Source organism: Myodes glareolus, chromosome 11 (assembly GCF_982192425.1).
Source record: "Myodes glareolus chromosome 11, mMyoGla1.1, whole genome shotgun sequence".
NCBI lineage: Eukaryota > Metazoa > Chordata > Mammalia > Rodentia > Cricetidae > Myodes > Myodes glareolus.
The window spans coordinates 47,037,466-47,062,220 of record NC_142036.1 but is presented as its reverse complement, the minus strand read 5'-3'; the positions used below and the strand labels follow the sequence as shown (position 1 = coordinate 47,062,220).

At 46.9% G+C, this 24,755-nt stretch overlaps 1 protein-coding gene across 3 annotated transcripts in view; it reads right to left on the bottom strand.

The window, feature by feature from the left end:
- Zfyve26 (zinc finger FYVE-type containing 26) overlaps window positions 1–24,755 on the bottom strand; it is a 61,184-nt gene that overhangs the window by 2,600 nt on the left and 33,829 nt on the right. For 2 of the 3 annotated variants that reach the window (XM_048415725.3, XM_048415727.3), the window contains exons 26-41: window positions 24,301–24,547; window positions 23,327–23,425; window positions 20,388–20,551; window positions 18,307–18,443; window positions 16,445–16,476; window positions 15,462–15,598; window positions 13,985–14,205; window positions 11,781–11,928; window positions 11,321–11,530; window positions 10,059–10,280; window positions 6,774–6,971; window positions 5,516–5,715; window positions 4,507–4,648; window positions 3,989–4,048; window positions 2,988–3,170; window positions 2,385–2,429 (exon numbers count right to left, since the gene is read on the bottom strand). In XM_048415725.3, coding sequence (XP_048271682.3) covers window positions 2,385–2,429; window positions 2,988–3,170; window positions 3,989–4,048; window positions 4,507–4,648; window positions 5,516–5,715; window positions 6,774–6,971; window positions 10,059–10,280; window positions 11,321–11,530; window positions 11,781–11,928; window positions 13,985–14,205; window positions 15,462–15,598; window positions 16,445–16,476; window positions 18,307–18,443; window positions 20,388–20,551; window positions 23,327–23,425; window positions 24,301–24,547 — 2,445 coding nt within the window. The remainder of the gene's footprint in view (window positions 1–2,384; window positions 2,430–2,987; window positions 3,171–3,988; window positions 4,049–4,506; window positions 4,649–5,515; window positions 5,716–6,773; window positions 6,972–10,058; window positions 10,281–11,320; window positions 11,531–11,780; window positions 11,929–13,984; window positions 14,206–15,461; window positions 15,599–16,444; window positions 16,477–18,306; window positions 18,444–20,387; window positions 20,552–23,326; window positions 23,426–24,300; window positions 24,548–24,755) is intronic. The other variant, XM_048415726.3, reaches the window with a different exon arrangement.

The following is a 24,755-nucleotide window of genomic DNA, read 5'->3' as shown; positions in this document are numbered from 1 at the left end:
ATGCATGCTAGGCAAGCGCTCTAGCATTGAACTATATTCCCAGTCTTGAATTTAAACCCCACTAACAGATAACATGGGGAGAAAAATGGATACACATGATTAGAAAAGGTCCAGTTAAGATCTCACCCCATGAGACTTGAATGGAATATTCTCGTTTGGATGGAAGGCAGTTCAGCGTGGGGGATAACGCATCTCCTATGCTGTCCGTCCCACGATTCAAGAGCCCTTTTCTCCTTGGCTCCGGTTTCACCAGTGCCTCCATCATTCTGAGCAAGCCCTAGCAAGGCCTCCCTCCACAAGCTGTGGCTGAGCTCCCGCTGGCAGCTGCTTTTCTACCGCAACAGTTATGTCTGAATCGGAGACATTTTTTGCTCCATGAAAAATGCTTCATCTTTTTGGGATGTGTGTGGGCCCTGCTAACCAAAGTCTCTTTGGCTTGATTTCAGATAGTTTCCCACTATAGAAAAAACCTGGTGAGTTGTGAGCTCACTGAAGCAATTGGGCACTGCTGTTGGGGGTTAGTAGGGAGTGAGCCCTCATCTAGGCCTCTAGCTCTAGCTAATCCTACCTATATGAAATACCACAAACTGACAAGCAAAATCCAAGAGAGTGTTTTTGCTAGAATCTAGATTTAAAAAAAAAATGGATCAAACCAGTTTCTGGCAAGATCTTGCCCTGAGGTCCCCAAAGTACCTTAGATAGCTGCTGAAAGAAACAACTGTTGAGTCTTGGTTTCTCATTCGGATTGTACAAAAGTAGCCGTCATTTTGGAATGTGGGGATTTCACCCTTTCCAAGCGCCTTATTGGGAAGTTGTACAAGTAGTGAAGAAATGTCTAGAACGAGCTCTCCTTAGGATCTAGACTGAAAACCATGGTCAGCAGGTTCCACCTGGGGACCGACGGCACTGCAGTGGGAGCGGCTCCGTGGCTGTGTAAGAAGCTGCTGTCTGACACTAGTCTCCATCACCAGGGACTGCACAGCTGGGAAATCTGGCTCCTGATGGCCAGTTGGTCTGGCTTTGCTTTTCCAGGGCTCTTCTAGCCTGGAGGCCTTCCTGAGGGCAGCAGGATGATAGGTCCCATGACCAGCCACAACTGGTGACTCTGACCAAAGGATAAGCTGCCTGGCACTTCTCACAGAGGTGATCCGGAACAAAAGGTCCAGTCATTTCCCAAACAGGGAAGAGTTCACGGGCCTCGAGGGAGCACTGTCCTCCAAAGGGCTGAGTGGATGTTCTGGTTTGAATGTGAAATGCCCCTCACAGGATCACATATTGGAACAACTGGTTTATGGCTGGTGGTGGTGTTTGGAAGGGGGATCCTTGCTGGAGGAAATGGTCACCTGGTATTGGTTTTAGGACCCCACTTTTTGTTCTCTTATTTCTTTTCCTTCCTTCCTTCCTTCCTTCCTTCCTTCCTTCCTTCCTTCCTTCCTTCCTCCCTCCCTCCCTCCCTCCCTCTCTCTCTCTCCCTCCCTCCTTCCTTCCTTCTTTTTTTTTTTTCCTTTTGAGACAGGGTTTCTCTGTGTAGCCTTAGCTGTCCTGGAACTTGCTCTAGACCACGCTGGCCTCAAACTTAAAGAGACCCACCTGCCTCTGCCTCCTGAGTGCTGGGATTAGAGGCCTGTGCCAAGACCGCGCAGCTTCTCTCTGTGTTTTCTAACTCTGGATGCAATGTGAGCAGCCAGCCACCTCCTCTTGCCCCCTGTGCCTTTCCATACCCACTACAGTGGAATTTATCCCTTAAATTCTAAGTTGGAATTAATCGTTCCTTCCTTACTTCTTGTTGAGTATTTTGTCATAGCAACAACAAGAACAGTAGCTAATGCAGTGGGTTTTTCTTACTGGACTCTTTCTCCCTCCAGAATAAGGAAAACCTTCCCCACCAGGAACCTCATCCAATCAGTCAGCCTGAAGATGGAAATGAGATTTCCTCTATGGCTATCGGGTGAGAGACCTGAGACTAACACAGATTTAAAAACAGTCTCAGGGATAGGGAATTGGGAAGGCAGCTGGGTGGTGGTGGTGGTGGTGGTGCACGCCTTTAATCCTAGCAATCAGGAGGCAGAGGAAGGTGGATTTCTGTGAGTTCAAGGCTAGCTTGGTCGACAGAGTGAGTTCCAGGACAGGCTCCAAAGCTACACAGAGAAATCTTGTCTTGAAAAAACAAAACAAACAAACAAACAAAAAAATGGGAAGGCAAAGGTTTGGGCAGTCAATGTTCATCAGCCCCATCTATTCCATCTGGAGCTTTTAAACCACTGTCTAGGTCCTGGATAACAAAGAAATCGAACCACAAGACTGCATGGAACTACTGTGCGGGGCAAGGGAAGCCTCGGTGCTATTCACGCAGTAACACCAGGGCTAGGAGACATCCTGCTCACCTTGTTGTCATCGCTGTGTATCGCCTGGATCAGTCCCTCCAGCTCCTGTGTACAACAGAGACATAGCGGCTGTGAAAGGAAGAGACACCTCCCAGCTGGGACCCTCAACTCAATCCATTCTGAGCCCAGCTACTGTGACTCCAAGGTGGGGATGCGTGCTTGCTCTTCTCCCTAACTCAATTCCCACTATAAGAATAATGAATGATGGCTAATGATATTACTAAGCTTGGGACTGGGGCAGAAGGAGCATCTCCTACGAGGCCCATGCTGAGCTTTCACAAATGGATGTGGCTCTGTTTGCGACACAGGAATGTCATAGAGGACCGTTTTGCAAGGCAGCATGTTTCAAAGCCCACTCTAGTCTATTCATTAGAACACAGAATTTCCAAGTGCACACACTATTAGATAAGAGGACGTCAAGGGGAGCCTTCTGGAGACAGACACCAGAATCATGACTTCTACAAAGAGAGAGAGTTGCTAAGAGTGAGGCCGTGATTGCAGAGAGTTAGGAAGAGAAACGGATCTTGTAGTGAGGAGGAGGATGAGGATGGGGTGATCCTCAAGCAGATAGTGGACACCCAAAAGATCCAGGGGTGAGAGTACCTGCGGCGGGATTCTCTTGAAGGCTTCCAGGCAGTTGAGGAGGATGGTGTCGCCGTCACTTTTGGCTGCCATGCCTGACTCACTGACACATTTGAGCAGCTGTCGGATCTCACCGTACTTCTCCCTCTCCACCAGCTGCCTGGCAGCTCTGCAGTAGGTTGCAGCAGCATCCAGCTGGAAGTCCTAGGACAGATGTGGGATGACGGACTTAAGGCAGTGGGAGACGCCCACAGTGGGAAAGGATTGCAGTTACAACAGGGAGTCCAAATAAAACAAACATGCAGAAGTAAGAAAGTCTCCCTTTGGAATCAGGCAGACGTTTAAGAAGTGAGTATAAAAGCCGCCTCCTTTTGGTATGAAGTGGGGCACCCTACTTGCTTCCGTGGGGCTTTCTTTTTCTCAGGACAGAGTCTTCAGTGCCTGAGTTTCCTGTCCCCACTTTCCAAACACTGAGATTCCAGAGTGTACCGCAATGCTTGGCTCCATGGACTTTTAAAGACATTCTACTTAGTTACTAATACCAGTCTTTTCTCCCCTAACTTACCTTCCTCTGGGAAATGGTGCACAGGGCTGGTGTTTGTTAAGAGCTACCCAAGTGTTGAAACAGATTATCAAGACTCACTTGCTGGAACCTGCCAGATAAATGCTTTGAACCCAGCTTCGGTTAGCCCTTACGCCACAGGACTTAGGAGAGATAGCCTGGCTAGTCCTTCTAGACAGGCTCTCCTGAGATGGTGAGTGACATTTCTGTAGTGAGCCAGTTGTGGGTAGCTGTCTTACATGCATGTGCTCCTAGATATCTTTTGAGATGCTAAGACTGGCTTTTGGCTAAAAGGCATAGGATTTGGCATCTGACCCAGTTCTGTTATCTGTTTTGACATGTAAAGCTGCTCTTCCTGACACAAGAATATTTTCTAAAGAATAGCCTTTCCCAGGAATGTCAGGTGCGGGGTCCCTTGCCATAGTCTTGAATGGAACATCAAGAGTAGAGAACATCATACCTGTAGAACACGGAATGCAATTCCAAAACCATCTTCCACATTTTTCCCTCCCAGCATAACCTGGAGGGAGAGGGAGATGGAGATATGCTTAAAGGAATAATTATTCAAATAACTTCTCAATAAAAACATCAGGGTCCCTATTTATCTTTTATCATCATGTTTTTGTAGAGACAGGGTCTCTCTACACAGCCCTGGCTGATTTAGAACTAACTATGTAGATCCGGCTGGCCTTGAATTCATGGTGATTCTCTTACCTCTGCTTCCCTACTTCTGGGATTATAGATATGAGCCAACATACCCAATCCATTTACTCAGTTATTAAATATATGTGGAGCCTTTACTGAGCACCCAGCAGCAGAGATCCAAGAGACCAAATGGACTCTAACCCCCGCCTGAGCCACGCATTCCAATGGGGAGGAAGCAATCAAGCAAACGACTGAAACAGTCAGATAATTACAGTAGGGATAAGAATTCTGAAGGAGGTGAGCAGTCTGCCACAGGTGAAACACTGCACGCACCTTGCAGGCAACCTCCATCTTCATGTGGTTATTTCCGAAGAGTGTTGGCAGAGGCAGAGTGGTGATCTGCGAGGTGCCAGCGCTCTCACACCGATGTAAGAATCTGGTCACTTCCATTTGTAGCTGAAGTGTATTCATATGCCTGCGGGGACAGGGCAGGCACAGTGCAGCCTCAGCAGGCTCTCAGAGAGTGGGGGTCTGGGGCTGGGTGACTGCTTCATAAGATGGCAATGGAGAGACCAAAGAAATGGCACGAAGGGAAGAGGCTTGAAATACCCTCCAAACAGCTATGGTTAGACAGAAACGGAAAACCTAGACTACCCCCAGACATACAATAGTTAAGGTGCTCTATGGGACTGGACAAAGACCTAGCCCCTCCCCTCACAGACATACAATAGTTAAGGCACACTGTGGGACTGGACAAGTTCTGGCACTGACTCAACAAATATACTGAGAATCTATGTGGCAGGTCCGAGAGTGAGCAGGAGGTTCGAGCCCTGCTTTCATGGGGCGAGAGGAAAATGGACAGTAACCAGACACAGAAGAGGTTTAGTGACTGAATCTAAGAAGACAACTAATTAGAGTGCTGGAAAATCTGCTTATCCTTTTTTTTTTTTTGGATACTAGATCTAGCTACACCACTGGCCTCAAATTCACAATCCTCCTGCTTCGGCATGTACTACCATGTCTGGCTAAGCATTTTCTTTAGATAGTACGTTCCGAATAGAGGGGTTGACAAGCATAAAAGAAAGAAAGTGCTTGGGTTGAGGATCCTGGAGGCCAGTGCTTGGAGGCCGGTGGCTGACACATACCAAGGAAGAATAGAGGGGCAGAGACAGAGATGGTGCTGGACGTTTTTCGCTCATTGTAAGGAATGTGGGGTTCAGTCTGGCCGTAGCATGGGATCCTAATCCCTTCCGACAGTGGCTTTCCAAGCTATAGCAGACGCTGTCATCCACGGCTGCTGTCTTCCTGTCCTGCACTGACTGTCTCCCCAGCCTTGACATACCTGGAGACATCAGCAGCAGACATCTTCTTCCGGAAGAAGGTGCTTTTCTTCCTCCCGGAGCTGCGGGATGTTTCTTGGAGGTAGATCTTCAGGTGGTCCTTGGCCTTAAGCAACCACGAGAGCTTCTCTCCCAGCTCCGTGTAGGACTTTGCTTTGTGACTGAAGAACCGAATACAGGTCATGGCAGCCCGGACTTGGTCCTAGGATTGGGAAGTGAATGTTTGGTTTAGGAGATATCAGAGATGTCGGGGGTCGGGGAGGGGGAGTGGGTGTCACAGGAAGCCTGACCTGATTCCCCCCTGAAAGCAGACCTTCAGGTTCTGGCCCTGTGATGTCTTCATCCCTAGCTGGAGCCTGGCATCCTCTCAATAGGTGCCAGCGTCTACTCTATCATCAGCCGAGTAGCATTCCACGTCAGTCATCACAGGGTCCCAGAGACCCTACAGTGAGCTGCCTGTCAAGCTCAGGTGGGATATTATCTCACCATGGTAGAGGTCTCAAGGAAGATCCTTCCAACTCTCTATTAAGTACTGATTCAGCTTTGACTTGGCATCAGATGATATCATTTCTGAGATCATAGTACTGAGAATCAGACAGGGGGAACTTGGTCCTTCTCCTTTCATGCATTTTCTTTCAGCTTTCCAGAACATTTTCTTTATAGATTCTTTATCGCCTGCCTGCCTTCCTTTCTTCCTTCCTTCCTTCCTTCCTTCCTTCCTTCCTTCCTTCCTTCCTTCCTTCCTCGTCTTCACTTTTATATTCCTTGAGTTCGTTTTAAAAATTATATTATTTATTTAATTTATCTATTTATTTATTGATTTTTACATGGGTGAGTATTTTGCCTGCATGTATGCCTGTGTACCACATGTGTGCCTGGCGTCTGTGGAGATCAGAAGAGGGCATCGTATCTCCTGGGACTGGAGTTATAGATGGTTATGAGTCATGATGTGGGTGCTGGGAATTGAACCTGGATCCTCTGGAAGAGTAGGCAGTTAGTTCACTTAACCGCTGAGCCATCTGTCCAGCCCCACACTGTTTAAATTCTGAAGAATGCTCTTATGGACAAGATTAAAGCTTGGTTCTAAATGTAGGAGGAAAGTCTAAATATTTAACAATGTTGGAGAGTGTGGTGGATTTGCTCCAGGGTCAAGCACCAAGGTCAGGGATCAAATGACTGTCCTGTTCCCTCATCTTGCACAGCCTCTCCTGCGTGACAAAGCACCAACGCCAAGCGGAAGGGAGGATGGGTTGCTGTCACCTTCATGAACTGCTGCAGCTCATACAGGATGTGGTAGTAGTTCTTCTTCTGCAGATGCTGGCAGGCAGCGATCAGGTACGTCCCCCAGCTCTCCAGGGTTGGATCAATGGATTCCAGCAAGTTTTCCAAAGTGTGCAACTTCCCACTTTTATAGCTCGGCTGGAAAATGCCTTCTATGAAGACCTCTGGAGGACTTTCCTGGAGCAGGGAAGAAGTAAGAAGTCAGAAGTGTGGGACTGGTCCTGGCAGTCTGGGATTTGCTCTGAACTCCACACCCTCCTTGGGCAGAGCCTCTCAGCCTTTTCCTCTGAGAAGCCCTCTCCAGGGATGCTCTATCCACTCCTTCCTTGAGTGGCTGTCTACACTCACTGGTCTTCTTTCTCTCCTAGGATTTATTCCCTAATCATCACTTTTGTCCCAAATGCTACTGGCCCTGCATGCTCGCTAACAAGGAAATTCGACACTGCTAATTCCATCAGTATCAGTTCTTTATAGTGTTGGGGACCAAACCCAGAGCCTCTCAAAGGCTAGAAGACCTATTTACTGTCTCCAGTGGGCCCAGCAGTTTTTGAAATAATGACTTCCTTCTGCTTGAACGACTTTTTTTTTAAAAAAATTTTATTTTTTAAGTTAAATAACATTTTATAAATTTCTCCTTGAAAAACTTTAAACTTAATTTTTTTTTACTTTTAATTAAGAAAACAATCTTCTTTATTTTTGCTTTCATTATACTACAAACCAACCTCTCTAGGCTTCCTTTCAACATCTCTGGCCACTCAATTTCCTTAGCTGGTTCCTCTCATCCCTGTAGGGCTCCTTTTAGCTCTACTTTCCTAGTGATTTCATCCAGTCTCATGGCTTTCCATGCTGTGTGTGATGACACCCACACCTCTATTTCCAGCCTGCTCATAACCCTAGACCTTCCAAACTGTACTTCCTGTGGGACCCAGCTGTCTCTCAATAAGACTTCCTGCAAAGCCAACGAATCCAACACACAAAAGACTGCATTCTAGATTGTTCCACGAAACTTGCTCCTTCCATATTCTCCTCTTTCTCCATTCTTCTAGGAGTCCACGTCAAAAGCCTCAGGACCACTTTTCTTCTCAAACTCTGATATAAAATACCCCAGCAGGTTCTACCATTGAAACGCACCCAGAAGCTGCCCACGCCTCACACCCAGTCCGCATCTCTCCCGGCTTCAGCCACCTGACCTTTGTATTTGTTACTTCCTCTGCCCAGAGTACAACTCCTCCTGTTGTCCTTGTGTCTTTCAGCCCTTTACTCTGATGCCACCTCCTCTGGGCACCCCATCTTCTTCTGTTTTGCCTCTCCTTCTACTCCTCGTTCTCCTTCCTACCCATCCTCTGCCCTCTTCTTCCACTTCCTCTTTTGATGCAGAGCCTTTCTACATAGTCCTGACTGTCCTGGAACTCACACAACTCTGCCTGACTCTGCCTCCCAAGTGTGTGCTCCTGTTCTGTGGATGTTTAACCCCTGTTAAGCTTGAAAGGATGAATAGAATTTCTCCCAGGAAAACAAGGAAGGCAGGGCATTCTAGATAGATGGTACAGTTCATGAAGACTAATAAAGATAATAATATCAATATTTTGGTAAGTCTGGAACATGGAGTATCAATAGCATTCATGGTGAAAAAAAAATTAAGAAATATGGGAGACAGATCTTGAGGTCCAGCCGCATGCTAAGGAGTTAGCTTTCATCCTAATGATTTGTGAAGGCCCTGTGGAGAGAGAGTGTTGTGTTTAAGAAGTTCACACTGAGGGTAGTGTGACAGGAAAAGGAACACACAGAAACCCTATGCACACCAGGTGTTCAAGTGTCATTTTCAGTGTATTTCTTTTCCTGCACCCCTGCTTGCTTGAGGACAAAGGTAAGGGTCTTAAAAAGTTCAAGGGTAGTTGGTGACAGGAGACAAGGAGAAGGTTTCCTTACTGGCTTTGTCAGCTGCAAAGCAAGGGCAGCGCTGTCGTCAGCTTCCACTTGGACTATAAGATAAGCAGCTTACCTCTGGCTGTGCTTACCCAAGGCACCAGGACTGATGGTTAACACTCAGTCTGTGCCGGCAGAAACATCTTTACTGCTCAACTCATGTGGAGAGGGAGGGAAAGGACAAATTAAATTCCAAATAATATGACTCATCCTGTATGGTTCTTAAGACACGCTCAGCAGCTGAGATACAGCAGCAGCCACACAACGGTCTCTTTCACTATCCTGTAAGGGTCTGATCACAAACTGGACTTCTCATGGAGTCATCTAGAAGATGTCTATTTGCAAACTATTGTTGGATGCTATTCTGACTTAGTGTGGCTGACTGATGTTAGTCTGTGCTAAGTTCTTTCAGTTTCCTATGGAGTTTGGAAAACATTGGTCACTTGGTCAGAAAGTTACCATGAATGCTGAGATAAAAGGAATTCTGGGCCTATGAGACAGCTCAGAGGGTAAAAGGTCTTGGTGTGCAACCTGACTATCTGAGTTTCGTCCCTGGGACCATGCAATTAGCAGGAGTGTGTATCTGTAAGCTCAGAACTCCAGTGGAGAGATGGGAGGCAGAAACAGAAGGAAGCTAATGGGTCAGCCAGCCTAGAGCAGGCAGAACAGTACAGAGACAAGAAACCCCGCCTCAAAGGTGGAAGGTGAGAACTGATTTCTGGAAGCTGTCCTCTGACCATAACCACGTGCACCATGGCCCTGTGTATAGACTCTCTGAGAGACTCTCTTTCTCTCTCTCTCCCCCCACCTCTAAATAAGTAAACAAAGGGTGATGACCAAGGAAGTAAAGTTCTTAGTGCGTTCTTCCGTCAGGTGGGAGTTGGCAGGGCAGTGAGAGAAAACTAAGAAGAGGGTGTGCTGCCTCCTCGTGTGGTGCGGCATGTTACACTTGTGCACACACGTGGGGTGCTCATCTCTGTAACAGCTCTAGGTACACTCTATCCTACACCAGGTGGAAACCAAGAGGTTCAGCACTGTGCCTGAGGTCACACGAGACTCCCGCTGAGTACTTCTCTGCGGAGACCAGGCTGATGGTCTCACTGTGCTCTACACTGTGGGAGAAGAGACGAATTTGCTTTTGCTGGTCAGGAGGGAAATTTGGGGGTTAATTTGAGACTTGCTGACCTCATTGGATGACTGTATAGACAAAGCTTCTTAGATCCGACTCTGCAGGGAATTGTCTCACTGCTGGACACTGAGTTAAGTATACAGGATGGGGTGGGGGGTACGGTGTGGTCAAGGTGGCCATTGTCCTTGGGCTGTGTCTGAATGTCTCACCTTGTTGAGCAGGTGCAGCAGGGCTTCCCGAAGGCAGCTATGCCTTATGTAGAAGCTGATGATGGCCAAGTTGGTGCTGTAGCTGTGCAGGTAGAAGAGACATTCCTGATAGTAGGTGTTGTTCATGATCTTCCCATCAGGAATCACCTCGAGGAAGAGGCTCTGGGTCCGAAGGGTGGCTTCCAGTTCCCTCAAGGTGGCAAAGTAATCGTCATCTTGCTGCTGGCAGGAAAAAAGAATGGCTTTGAACTCCAGGGCCTAAGAAGTTAAGAAGTGATTCTCCCTCTTCTACCCCGCTCCCCCACCCCCAGCTCCAAGCAGCATGGCCCGGAGGCAGTCACCACCAGGTCTGGCCTTCCACAAGTCTTAACACTAGAAAGGCTTGGTTGGCAGTGTACAGAAGGCCGAGGCAGAGGATTCATGAGTTCAAGGCTGTTCTGGATTACACATTATAAAGCCAGGGACTGGGAGATGGCTAAGCCGTCAGAGGGCTTGTTGTGCAAGTCTGTGGACCCTGGCAGTCACTTACAAGTTGGCGGGCTGGTGTGCACCTGTAACTCAGTGTTTGGACAGGCAGATTCTAGGGGACAGGGGCTAGCTGGAGAGTTATTGTACTGCAAACAGTGAGCACCAGGTTCAGTGAAAGACCCTGCTTTGAAAGATAAATAAAGTGCGGTGTGGCAAGATAGTTCAGCCAGTAAAGGCACCTGAAACCAGCCTGACCGCTGAATTCGATCCTGGGACACTGGAGGGAGGCAGAGCTGACTCTGCGAGCCGTCCTCTGACTTACATGAATGTGTGGGCTCATATACATACACACACTCAAAACAAATGTAAAAGCAAAATGTAAAGACTAACAGAAGGTGGCAGCTAACAATGACCTCTGGCCTTCACACATACATGCTTGGGTGAGTACATATGTGTGTGCGTGAATACACTATGGTACACTCAATGCATGAAATAAAAAAACAGAAAAGAAAAACCCTACATGGAAAATTAAAATTAATCTGGGCACGTGATTTTAATTTTTTGATACCTCTATAGTATCTTTTAAAATACTGATCTTGTGTTGCTTATCTAACCATGCAGTCACTTATCTAACTACACATAATACAAACAAAACACACAAGCACACAAATATCAACCTAGCAGCCTCTGCGCCTAACCCTGCGCTACTGACTGAACTGAAGCCATCATCTCCCTGGATCCTCACTGCTCCTAGCCTCTTACAGGACAGGGCGCTCTGCCCGCTTTGCTCTTACCAAGGAGACGAGTGGTCTCACTGTTGACTCCAGGTACTCAACCACATCCTGCACTAGCCTTGAGCCATGACTCAATTGATTGAGGTCAAGAGGAGGCTTCAGGCAGCGACTGAACTTCTCCCGTGCAGCAGCGAGGTTACCAGCTTTAAGGCAGGCCATGCCCCAGGCATGCCACGCCCCTGTGGAATCAAGCCCGGTCTTTGTAGAGACCTGGAGGAAAAATTGCTCCATCTGTGAGAGGGGTCTACATTCAGGACTAAGAGTCTTCCCAAGCCATTCTGTTCCTTTGCCCCAACCACCTGCCCAACATCCACAAGCTACAGTTCTCACACCAGCAAGTTGGTTGTGCCCTGGATGCATCCATGATCGGGACCACGGAGAGATGGTGGGACCTGTTGCCAAGGCTAAGCAAAGGTCACTCATGACAGAGGGGTAGAAGGAAGCTTTATCTTTGCCTCACCTCAACGCCCAGTTGGTAGTACTCAGCTTCCAGGAGCTGGTTCCTCAACCTGGTCACCGCGGCTGGCTGCAAGATCTGGTCGAGAGATGGCACATGGCGATAGGCAGCGGCGACTAAAATATGCAGGACATCTACCTTGCTGATGTAACTACAGGGAGAGAGAGGGCATCACAAATGAGGCTGTGTTGAGCTTTGGAGCAATTGTTGCTTGAAGCGTTTCTAGTTCATCTTCACTGTTAAAGTGCGATCATGAGAATGGAGAGAGATATAGCAGCTGTACTCTGAGTGAAGGTTCGAGAGTCAGACTCTCTTAACCCCACTCCCAACTTAATAGTTCTGATCCCTGCCTCAACTCACTCATCTGTTACGTGGCTATAGAGCAGAAAATGAAATGTGTCGAATGAAAGTGCTTAGGGTAGTGTCTGGAACTTCTGTAGCACTTATAATCTGTTGGTTTATGTTTGAGCAGGAATGCCCTAGGTTTCTGTCTGAGACAAGGCCTCTATATTGAATACTGGAGCTCACAAATTACCCATTTGCTTTTGGCTCTTTGGAACCCTGCTTGGAAGAGTTCAGAACAAGAATCATTGACTCAGTGGCTGGAGAGATGGCTCACCAGTTAAGAGCACTGGCTGCTTTTCCAGAGGACCTGGGTCTGGTTTTTAGCACCCACATCAAGGGTGACAACCACTTGTAACCTCAGTTTCATAGGACCTGACACAATCTTTTGGATTCTCTGGGTACCATGCACACATATGGTACACACGCACACATAAACAAAACATTTATACATATAAAATAAAAATAATCCTTAAAAAAAACCCCAAAACCCCACCGACCCATATTCCTGGTTGGTACAGTGGTTTCACCATGCCTGTTTCCTGGAGGTGGCACCAGGCAGGGGCACCTTGGTCTTTCTAGTCTAGTCTTCACATCCTCTTTCCGTGCCAAGAATGGCCTTCCTTGTAGCCCACTGAATCTTATTCCTTATTCCTTTGGCAATCTTACTCCTGACACCTAAGGATTAGAAAAAAATCTTAGCAGGACAGAGCCCACAGGGCCAGACCACTCATTCTGCCTGATGTTGCAAGTTCACACCCATGGTTCCTGGGTACTGTCTCAGAACTACAGCAAAAAAGCCATGGCTCCTCACTTGTCTGCTTAGCAGTTTTCTTGGGTTCCTTATCTTTAGTGATTCTTAACCTGGTAGGAACTGGGTAGGAGAAAAGATAGTGTGTAAAATCAGATTCGAAGCCATATATTAATTTGAAGACTTATATTAATAAGTTTCCCTTGTAAAATGTAAACATTTGAACTAGATGATGTGTTTTTTGTTTGTTTTGAAATATATTCATTTCATCTGTTTATCCATCAGAAGGAGACAGTTCAATACAGAAGAATCTGGTTTGTATGGCAACAGATAGCAGAGAGGAGTCCTCTCCCATGGATAAACTGACAAGAAATCATCATAAGGAAGGTATATGAATGCAGCGTGGGGAAGAAAGAAGGTGGGATTTGAAATCAGTGCTGTAAACCATCCAGGAAGCCCATGACTGCTTGCAGGGGTGAGAACTCTGCTGAGTGAGGGCTTCTTTGATCTCTGCCACCTTCAGAGGCCCATAGGGGTTAGCAGTCCTGTCTGAGGTTAGTGTTAAGAGGTGATGGAGTGGGCCTGTGCCTGAGGGAGGCATTTATGCTTCAGAGGACTTCCTGCCCCTGGATCCCGAAGCTGCTGGGACTGGTGTTGGACTCACTTCATGAGTCATGGATCTGGGTGAATGGATAGGCAAGGAATTAAGAGTCTTCATGTCAGGTTAATGAGCAAAGTCAAAGCAGGTTCAGTTCCTGCCTCCACGGTCCTGCCCTGACTTCCTTCTATGACGGACTGTGATGTGGAACTGTATGCTGAATAAGCCCTTGTCCCCCAGAATTGCTTTTACACATGTTGTCTTGTCACAGTAATAGAAAGTAAAATGAACACCTTCTGTTTTTGAGGACCTAGGGAAAGAAAAGGACACAGGCTGACAGAGGGCGAGGACGACTGCTTGTGATTAGGGACTTCTATTTCATTAACATTAAAGGAGATGCATGTTGGCCTGTCTTGTTAGAGAGGATGGGAAGATGGAAAGTCATATGGGGTCACAAGAGGAAGCCAGACAAAAGACTGCCCCCAGGTAAAAGAACGGAGGCTTGCTTTTATGTACCTGTCACAGAGAGCCAGGTCCTGGCTTCGGCCAGCCTTGACGAACATCATCTTGGCGCTGAAGAGCAGCTGCTTCATGATATCTATGAGCAGCCCCGCGTCCAGCTCCGGGTTGGTGAGGCCCTTGGACAGCTTACAGCAGTGCTCGATCAGCTGGTGGCCACAGGCAACGCTGTCTCGGTGCAGGTTCAGGATGGCAATGCACAGGGAGGCGCTGGGGGCCTGATCAGGGCAGGAGAGGGAGAAAGAGACAGTGAATTTAGGGACCAGAGCAGTTTTCAAAAGCAGCTGTTGGGTAGAAACCACCATTCCCACTTTAAAAGGCTGGAAACCACTGCGAGAGGAGGCTAGACATATCACAGCAGGGCAGAAGCAGAGCTAGCCGCGTTTCAGAAGCTCAACATTTTACAGTCGGAGCTTCGGTTGCTAGGCTGTGTCACTCTACGTCACGGTCTTTCTACACAGCCCTGGTGTCCAGGAACTCACTTCCTACGTCTTGACAGTATCCATAGGTGGCCTCCTTTTTCTGGTCTCCTGTTCCTCAGCTGCAATGACACTTACTCGTGACTTAGATGACCACAGTTACTCATGTAGCTGAAGTCACTCTTTCAAGTCCTGAACATGCTACACTGCTGCCAGATGAACATCTGTAAAGTAGCCCGTGAAACTCCTAGGTGCTTCTACCTATCACACAGTCATTTCTTACCGTCAGCTTCATAGCTTTATACATTAATCATCTTTCTCAATCTTTACCCCTTACTTCATCAATGCTGTCTTCGGATGCCCTCATCATGCCCTGTGATTTTTGGACTCAGTGCCTTTGCTCGGATATTTTGGTTTAGTTTGTTGTTGTTGTATGAGTGTGTGTGTTGTGTTCATGCAAATGTGTAAAGGTGTGCATGCACTTGTGTGTGCGTGTGTGTGCTGAGGCCAGAGGTTGATACTGGGTATCTTTTGGAATTGTTCTCCACCTTATTTTTTTGACTCAGGGCTTTTCACTGAATCTGGAACTTGATGATTCAGCTAGAACCTGCTAGGCAGCAGGCCCCAGGGGTCTGCCTGCCTTTGCCTCCGCGGTGCTGGGGCTATATAGGCACGTGTTGCTGCATCTGGTTTATATGTGGATGCTGGGGATTCAAACTCAGGTCCTCATGCACTTTGCCACCTGCTGAGCTATCTCCCCAGTCCCCACACAGTTCAGTTTTGTGCTCTGTCTTCCCCCTGTCCTCGACACCCCCCTTCCACCGCAATCTCCACATTTCTCTTGCCACGCACTCACCCTTCTTTCTAGTTTCTTCCTGTACATTCCCCAAGATGTTCCTTCTCTTCTGCCTAACTGGTTTACTTGTTTTGGCGCTCATATAATTGGAGAGTAAGCAGGCAAGGACCAGACTGTAGTTATCAACCTCTGTATTCCCTGTTATGCTATCAGACATCATAAAGAAACTTAAGTGGCCATTACATTTTATTGTTATTACCTGCTCATAGTAAAATTCACTCCGCACCAGCTCATTTTCTTCCTCATTTAGACTCAAGATCCATTCTACCTCCGTGGCTTTGGGGACTCTCACCACAGCTGAATATGGAAGGCTTTCATTTTTTGAGCTGTCTGAAACTAAGAAGAGAGTTGTCAATCACATGTCAGTCACTGGCTGGCCATGCAGCCTGATAAGCCAGTGTGTCACAAGCAGATATTTACCTACAATCAAAGAGTCCCTTTTCCTCTCCTTGCTCCCTTTTCTTTCCTTTTTAAAAGATTTATTTACTTGTTTGTGTGCATGCCTGCATGAGTTTATATGTACCATGTGTGTGCAGGCACCAGCAGAGGCCAGAAGGAGGCATCAGATCTTCTGGAATTAAGACTCATTGGCAATTGTGTATCACTGAGTTTGGGTGCTGGGCACCAAACCTGGGCCCTCTGCAAGAGCGGTAAATGTTCTTAACCGCTAAGCCATTTTTATAGCACCCTCTTCACTTTTTGTTTTCTTTAGGAAACCCGATTAGATACTTCAATTCCTCTTCCCCAGGCATATGGGACAAGTGTCACAATATCTGTGCTATGACTAATGCTTCCCATAAGAAACCCTGAAAAACATGGCTCAAACATTGGATACTCCAAACACTAACCTGCTATGGAAAGACATTGGCTAAATTGCTAACAGTGATAATCTCAGGGTAAGGACAAGGCATTAGATGATGGGGCAATGGAGGAAGGGAGCTGTGGTGAGGTAGATGGGGTAGCCTACTAAAAGATAGGCATTGGTTGTTGGCCTTCCCAGGGTTGGAAGTTAACGGGCCTAGATAAAGGTTAATATGAAGAATGTCGAGGGAAACAGCTGATAGAAAAGCCAAGATTTCTCTTTGGTGAATTCACCAAGTGGACTGAGTTGCTGTATGGCTATCAGTTGAGAGCCAGCTCCAGCACATAAACAGAGCCACAGAGAATGGGATCAGGCCTTACCTTCTGACTGGCATGGGCTCTCCTCTGGTACACTGGAAACAGAGAAAGAAAAACAAAATTCCTCAACCGTTGCTTCTCTGTATTGAGCTTAGTGAGCAGCATTTGCTCCACAGTCATTGGTCAGGGAGTTAATGGCGCATTAACTCTTGCTCTCCCACACTGGCCACCACCATCTCTTACCATGCTCTGTGCATTTTATCTCTTACATATCCATTTAAATGTCCCCATCGCTCTGTGTCTGAGGGGGAATCTCATCATTTTTCTGCAATAACTCTCTTTGACTTTAATTTCCTAGCCTAAAGATTTTAAGAATTCAAACCCGGTCCCATTCTATTCCTGCCAAAGAATCCTTCAGAAGCTGCTTAGGCCGAAAGAATTCTACGTTCACGGTTCAGGAGAAAGGCCCTTGAGACCTGCCCTGGCTGGCTCTTTAGCGATCTCCTTTCATCCATGACTTGTACTCAAGTCGTAAAGGTCCTATTGCACCACCATCAGCTCTAGCCAACTTCTACTGGTGCCACCAAGGGCCACGTTTAAAATGAGTACAAGGAACATGCTGGCCAACCCCAGTCCATGATGGCACCAGGGAGCAAGCCCATGTCTTGTGCCAGTGTTCAAGTCTTCTGGATTGAGCTGCCAGCTTTAAGGACAGGGTCCACTGATCAGAACCCTAGCCTGTCACCTACCTACTCACAGCTCCTCAAATGGTTGATTTTTCCTGCCTCTGCCTTTGATGTGCCTCTCCAACCTCTGGGTACCCCCCACCCCGTTCTGTTCTTTTTTAGTTTCTTTTCCTACCAACTCCTCATTCTCTAAGATTCATTTCCTGGGGTCCCCTCCAGGACACTCTCCCTGCCTATCTGGGCCAATCTGTGTGTACAGTCAATCATTTGTAGTATTTATTAGCTGTCTCCCTAGTAAAATGGGGGTTCCTTTAGGGTGATGGAACTACTGCAGAGTGACCGCTGGTCAAAGAGTTCCCATCAGTACTGATTGCTCACTTAAATCCCATAAGGAAAGTGTTTGGTTAATCCCTGTCCTCCCCCTGGCAGGGGAAGGCAGAGAGTGTAGGTTAGGGTTTCAGGAACTATACCATGTGTATGGCATGTCTTCCTTCCCATGCAGTCAATACTCATTGTGGCAAATAATGACCAAAACTGCTAAAGAGTAGAACACAGAATCTAGTTAAAGTCTGCTAAATAAAAGAAATCATGAGAATCTAAAGTGAGGTTGTTTTTATACGGGGTATTTCCCCCCAGACGCACTAGGAGCCTTACTCTCACTCTGAAGCAGTAGAAATAAACCTCAAGCAACTATGAGTCAGCAAACACTGTCTTCATCCATCTGCCTTGCCAGAAGGAGGGACGGTTTCTGAAATTTATCTGGAGGCTAACAATATGCAAGAAAGTGTAAGGACTTGTCTATGAGTAACAAGCCAAGACGACTACTCAGTTGGAGCCGAAGCAAATGAGCCCAAACACTTGGCAGGTGTGGACACGTTGTCCTGAGTCCAGCTGGAGCCACATGAAGCAGGAGTGACCAGGAAACAGGAGAGGTGGCCAGTGAGATGATGACCTCAGTGTGTGGAAGGGCTGAGGACTGAAGTGTCTTGATTTCTGAGAAACCAGCCTGTAAGAACTTCCTTCTCGTCCCCACTTCCCGTCTAGAAGTTTCTCTGACAAGGTCATTCTGTAGGCCTTTCACAGTATAGCTAACGACACAGCCAGCATGCACGTTAAACCCAATACCCCCGTGAGTGTAACAGGTTCAAAGCACCGCAGAGTGGGAGTGCTAGCCAAGTAAGGACCCTGGGGAGAGAACAGTGGTCCATGACAGTGCGCGTTCTGCTGCAGGGCACTCACTCTTTGTTGTAGTAACCGTAGCACTGGTCACACACGCGTGTAGGGTTATCTCGGCAGCCTTCCACCACCATCTTCTTAGTGGAGCAGGAGCCACACACTAGCCGCCCACAGCGGCGACAGTGATGACGTCTGTTAAACTGAGGAAAGGGAAGAGATGAAAGCGGGATTGTCACCCAGACATTTATACTTGGTTTTGGGCAACCATGGCTCATCAGGAACACTAGGCGCTTGGGTTACTGAGAATGAGCCCACTAGCCCTTGTCCTCAGAAAGGTCACATTTAAGATTGGGGATTTAGCTTAGCACAAGGTCCTAGGTTTGATCCTTAACACCTTCCCTTCCCCCATACACATGAAAGAAAAGCAAAACTAACAAGCGAAAGCCTTTCAAACTGACATTTTAAGGTATTATTCAGCTGAGGGACAAATATTCCAAGCCCTGGGCAGTCTGCAATCCACAGCTCTTGACAAGGGTTGCTTCTGCACGGAAGCAACACGTTGAGACACTCTAAAAAGCAACAGGGAAGGTGGGCATGGTGGCTCTAGACATCTGTAATCCCGCCACTTGGGAGGCTGAGGCAGGAGAACTGCTGAGAGTTTGAGGCCACCCTGGGCTACTTACACAGTTCAAACTATAGCAAAACCCAGGAGGGGACTCCAGAGTCCTGCTCTCCCGACCATTTGACAAAACAACTGCCAAGCTCCTTCTGAATGTGGTCATAGTGCGGGGGGGGGGGGGGGCTGAGACAGGGGAAACAGGATGCTTAAACACTGACAAAGCACAAAGCACAGCTGAGGGCTTCTAGGAGCTTACATGTTCTTCTGTGTGGACAGCAGAAGCTTCCCTGAGTAGAGCTAATCTTCATTATTAGCACATTTCGTGTTTGGTAACCCAAGTAAAAATTTAAAAATGCAACCTGGAAGAAGAGCTTTGCTTAGCCAGTGGGGGCCATGCTTCTGAAGAGTCGGTGGTGGGAAAGTGAGAAGGCCGCCTTTACCAAGTGATTTATGGTATTGAAATTTTAAAGCTTTATTTTATTTTTATTTATGTGCCTTGTGTGTGAGTTTGTGCATGTGAGTTCAGGTGCCCAAAGAGGCTAGGGGCACAAGATCCTCTCGAAGCAGAGTTACATGCAGTTGTGAGCTGCCTGGTACAGGTGCTGGGAACTGAAATCTGGTCTTCTGTAAGAGCAGCAAGCATTCTTAACCACTAAGCTATCTCTCTAGCACCTATGTATGTCTGTATGTATGTATCTATCTATCTATTTATCTATCTATCTATCTATGCAGTATCCCTTGTAGCTCAGGCTGGCCTCAAACTCACTACATAGCTGAGGATGACCTTGAACTGCTGATCCTCCTGTCTCAACTCCTAAGTATGAGAGTTAGAGATGTGTATTATCACATCCATTTTCAGTGGTATTGGGACGGAACCTGCGGCTTTGCCCGTGTTAGGCCACTACTCTCCCAAGTGAGCTGCATACCCAGGCCCTTCCAACTGTTTTCATTTTTAAGGAAGTATAGCTTCATTTCATTTTTAGAGGTTGGTAGTCATTCTATACTCTGTCATAGGCAAAGAGATGCAGAGAAATTATATCACTACTGCTGACATTAGTGCTGCACCGGCTCTAGACAGGTGCTGGTTAACTATGGCACCATATGCAGTCACAAGTAGTTTTAACAGCTCCATGAGCCAACTTCTATTTAGCTTATAATAGGCACATGAGATTAAAATGTTTATAGTCACATTGCTATTAGGAAGCAGAGCCGAGCGTAGGACTTGAGTCTTCTTCTCCTGAGGTAGCATTTCTAACCACTAGCAGGCCACTGTCTTACTGTGAAAGACAGGAACTGGCTATGAGGTCGCTAAAGACTTAGTGACTCCCGTCTGTCTTTATTATTTGATGAGAATGACAAGAGTTTCTACAACTTAAGGCTATTTGAGGATGTCTACTACATGAACGGATTCTGGAAAAACACTGAGGCCAGGTCAAAGGCAGACGCAGCTGTAGGTCTGGCGACCTGAAACCATCACGGTCCCCCCCCCCCCCCCCCCGGAGTGCTGCTGGGGAAGGCTGCTCACCATGGTGAAGCGCTCTCTGCAGCACACCATGCAGGTACTTTCAGTCTCATCAGGGACCCACTGATCCCTGGCAGGCGGTGCTTCTGGGGGCACAAACTCCAGCGGCGGCTGAGTCTGCGGGGAAGCCCTTTCCTTAGGACTGGGGGAACGGACTAAGGCACTTCCTGGAGAAAGAAGTCAGAGAAAAAGCTGGTAGGTGAAGAGGAAAGACTACATGTTACTGTTTTACAACTTCGCCTGGAGTGATAGAGCCAGTTGATAATCAGGGGCTGCTTGAGTCACAAATGAGAGACAGGGACACTGCGTGTGTCCCCACTGGCCATGTACAACAGAAATCTATCAAATATAATTAATAAAAATCACTGAGCCTGGGGGAGGCAGTGACAGGTCAGTGGGTACAAGGTGCTTGCTGACAAACCCAATGACCTGACCTTGATCCCCAGGACCCATCCTGGTAGGAGAGAAGTGACTCCTGCAGATTGACCTCAACACGTGTCATGTAATTAACAACAACAAAAGTAAATGTAATTTAAAAATACTGAATCCACATTGAGATAAGCATTAGCTCTAACTACCAGTGCACCAGAAACTTAGGGCACGCAGACCCTCATTGTCATAAAGAAAAAGCCAGCAAAATCTAGCATGTGGGGCAGGGGTGGCAGCACACATCTGTGATCCTAGCACTCTGGAGGCAGAGGCAGACTGATCTCTAAATTTGTGGATAGCCTGGTCTACAGGGCTAGTTCCAGGACAGCCAGAGCAATACAGAGAAACCCTATCAAAGAAGAAAAGAAAAGAAAGAAATAGAAATCCAGCACATGGGATAAATGGCCTAGTTTTCTCCATAAAGAGGTAGATTGAACAATTAATTAAGACAGACATGAGAGATACTTTAGCCAAATGTCTAAATTTGCTTTTAGAATCAAAACAACTATAAACAAACAAAGAATATTATGTGGTGATTGAGGGTATTTCAATATTGACTAGATAGTTGATAACAATCATTAATTTGTGTTTAAGTCCAATAAAAGCATTGTGGTTTGATTTTTTTTAAAAAAGATTTTATTTTATTTCACATTATATACATGTCTGTGTGTCTATGTGTGGGCATGCACACATGTGAGGGCAAATGCCCACAGGATCCAGAAGAGGGTGCTAACTCCCCAGCAGCTGAAGTTACCACCAGTTGTGAGTCACCCAGTGTGGGTTGTGGGAACTGAGCTTGGGTCTTTAGTAATACATGTTCTACTGAGTCAGCTCTCCAGCCCCCAATGGGTGGATACTGTAAAAGCATTTGTCTTTTGGGAATTTATAACAACTTACCTACAAGTGAAATAATGTCTATCTGAGATTTATTGGGAAACAGCCCATTAGAAGGACAGGCACATAGATGAAACAAGAACACACACACACACACACACACACACACACACACACACACACACACACCCCAAAGCTGCTCAGGTGGCCTCACACAGATGTACAAAGCTGTTTAGATCCCCAGAGTCTGGGTCCTCCCTTCAGGTCTGCTGATATTGTGAGCACGGCCAGGAAATGGCAGGGTCTTTGCTTTACAGTATCTAATGAGATTCTTATTGTTTCTTATTGTCTAGAAGAGCAATTTCACCACCAGCAGAAACAGAAGAGGACAGAAAACACAGTGCTTCCCAGCAGCACCCAGAGTTCTGCTCTTCTCACTGTTTGGCCAAACAACTGCTGAACTTTTTCTGAATATGGGTCATTGTGCAGCGGGCTGGACACTGGGAAGAAAGGGTGCTGAAAATGGCGAGCAAAGCAGAATTGAGGCCTGCAAGGAGCTTGTCCCTTGTGTGGGCAACGGCATCTTCACAAGGGCTAAATACAGCTAATCCTCATCATGAACAGATTCCATATTTACAGCGCCATCTATTCACTCAATGTGTAACTTCAGAATCGATACTCTTGTGCTAGCTATTGTCAACTCGGCACAAGCTAGAGTCACATGGGTCCCCTCAGTTGAAGCACTGCTTCCATCAGAATGCCTCTGGGCATGTCTGCAGGATCTTTTCTTAACTAATGATGGATGGTGTGTGTATGTGAGAGAGGGGGGCAGTTCAGCACACTGTGCCACCCCCGGGCAGAGTTCTGGGCTGTATAAGAAAGCAAGCTGAGGAAGCCATGGGGAGCTAGCCAGTACGCAGTGTTCCTCCATGACCTCTGCTTCAGTTCTGCTCCACTTCGTCCCGTGATGACCTGCTACCTGGAGGAGTAAGGTAAAGAAACCCCTTCCTTCCTCCTCAAGCTGCTTTGGGGAAGTATTTTATCATAGCGTTAGAATCAAACTAAGACACCTCAAAATTGACACTCCCACGGCGTTTACAGTTACTTATGGACATGTCTAGACTGGAGAGATTGCTTTCCAGTCACCCAACATTTAGGTTCTCAGTAGAGGCTGACTAAGGTTCTCGTCTCAGCTCTCACGTGGTGGTGACAAAGGGTCTGGAGATAGTGGGGGACAGGGCAAGGCTGGGCAAGCAACTGGTTGCACACAGATGGACAGATTTGGAATTCCACACGGGAACTTGTTAGTGAGGCAAGTCCCTTCTGAGCCTCTTCTCTCGTGAGACAAAGAATACAAAATCTACTAGAATGGATTACTTTGTTGGATTTTAATAGGATAATCTAAGTGAGGTGTGTGTGTTGTATGTGTGTGTATGTGTGACTGTACACATGCCCATATCATGCCCATGTGCATATTGTTCCCTCCCCTTGGAGCAACAGCTCATGTCTTACCAGTTCAGTGTTTGCAGGGACTTTTATAGACACATTGTCACAGATAATGAGTCAGCTGTACGCTGAATACTGAGAAGTAACATGCTAGCGTAAATTATGAAAAAGAAGACTGTCTTAAGTGGGAATGAGGAAAGAGAGAGAATGAGACCATCAGACTAAGTTCTTACCAGGAGCAGCAGTAGCAGAGAACTCAGCTGATGACGATCTAGACAGGGTCTCAGAGTCTGAAGCTTGCTGGACGAGCTCCTGGAGGTGAATCACAGAATCTGTCGAGAGAGAAAGAGCTGACAAAACACTGGCCTACTACAAGCATCTTTTTTTTTTTTCTCATGCTACATGTCTAGTGCAAACCTCTGTTTTAATTTTGCTGGTTGTGGCATCTTGATTATATTCAATACACACAGGATGGTAAAAGAATTTCTAAGCTGGCCAGTGGTGGCAGTACACGCCTTTAATCCCAGTACTCAAGAAACAGAGATAAGGCAGACCTCTGTGAGTTCGAGGTCAGCCTGGTCTACAGAGCAAGTTCCAGGACAACCAGGGCTACACACAGAGAAACCCTGTCTCGAAAATCCAAAAACCAAACCAAACAAGCAAAAAAACAAAAACAAAAAACTTTTGAGCCAAAGATACATTCTTTTCAAATTCCACAACAAACAAACAAACAAACCACCAAGCCATGTTTAAGGCACATGAGACAATGGAGTATGTTTTTTCAAGATAAATCTAAAAATGCCCAGAGAGATGTGGGAGACATTTAAATGATGCCCCTGGAGGATGGGAAGCTGGCCAGGAGCTTCACCTAGACTAGTTTCTTTTTCTTCATTCTAGAAGAAGTTGAATCAGCTCACAGACAACTGATGTCTGATGTGACGCTGGAAATGAAGCATACCCCACTAAAAATGATGGCACTTATGAGGCCACCGTCAAGGCAGACAGATTTTCTCAGCAATGTCTGGCTTCTCACCCCTTAGGATCACCATGCATGTAATATTTGGCCCTTCTCCTAAGATCCAGATCCTGCCTAAATAACAAAGAGCTGTATCTTCCTTTCAGTTAGTAAGGAGAGGAGACAGAACCCAAGAGTAGCAAGTCATTTCTTCTGAAGTGTCAAATTGCTGTCTAGCGTGCAGCCAGTCACCTGATCGCTTTTCCCTCAGAAGGTACGGGAGGTCCAGGGCTTTCCCTGCATATCTGGAGAGCAGCGAGTCAACCTCGTCCAGGGTGAAGCCAATCTCCTGTCCGGTCAGCAGCTGGTGCAGAGTCTGCACAGCCATGGTGGCCCAGTCCACCTTCATGTTCATCAGCAGCTGCTCTAACATGAGCAGAGGACTGGACGACAAGTGGGCATAGCTGGCCCGGTGCTGCTCGGGCAGGGTCAGAAGAACCTGTTTGCAGAGGAGAGTCAAGGAATAGTATACAAGTTTCAGGAGGATCTTGCTATTCTTGCAGAGAAGTGGAAGGGTCACAGAGACAGAGCCCTGTTGTGGCTAGCTAGGAGTCATTTGGAAAGCAAGGCTGAACTTTTAAGTCCTCTGGGTGGCAACTGAGTAGTGTCCTAAGGACTTTTACCTAGACAAGTGATCTTTTTCTGCA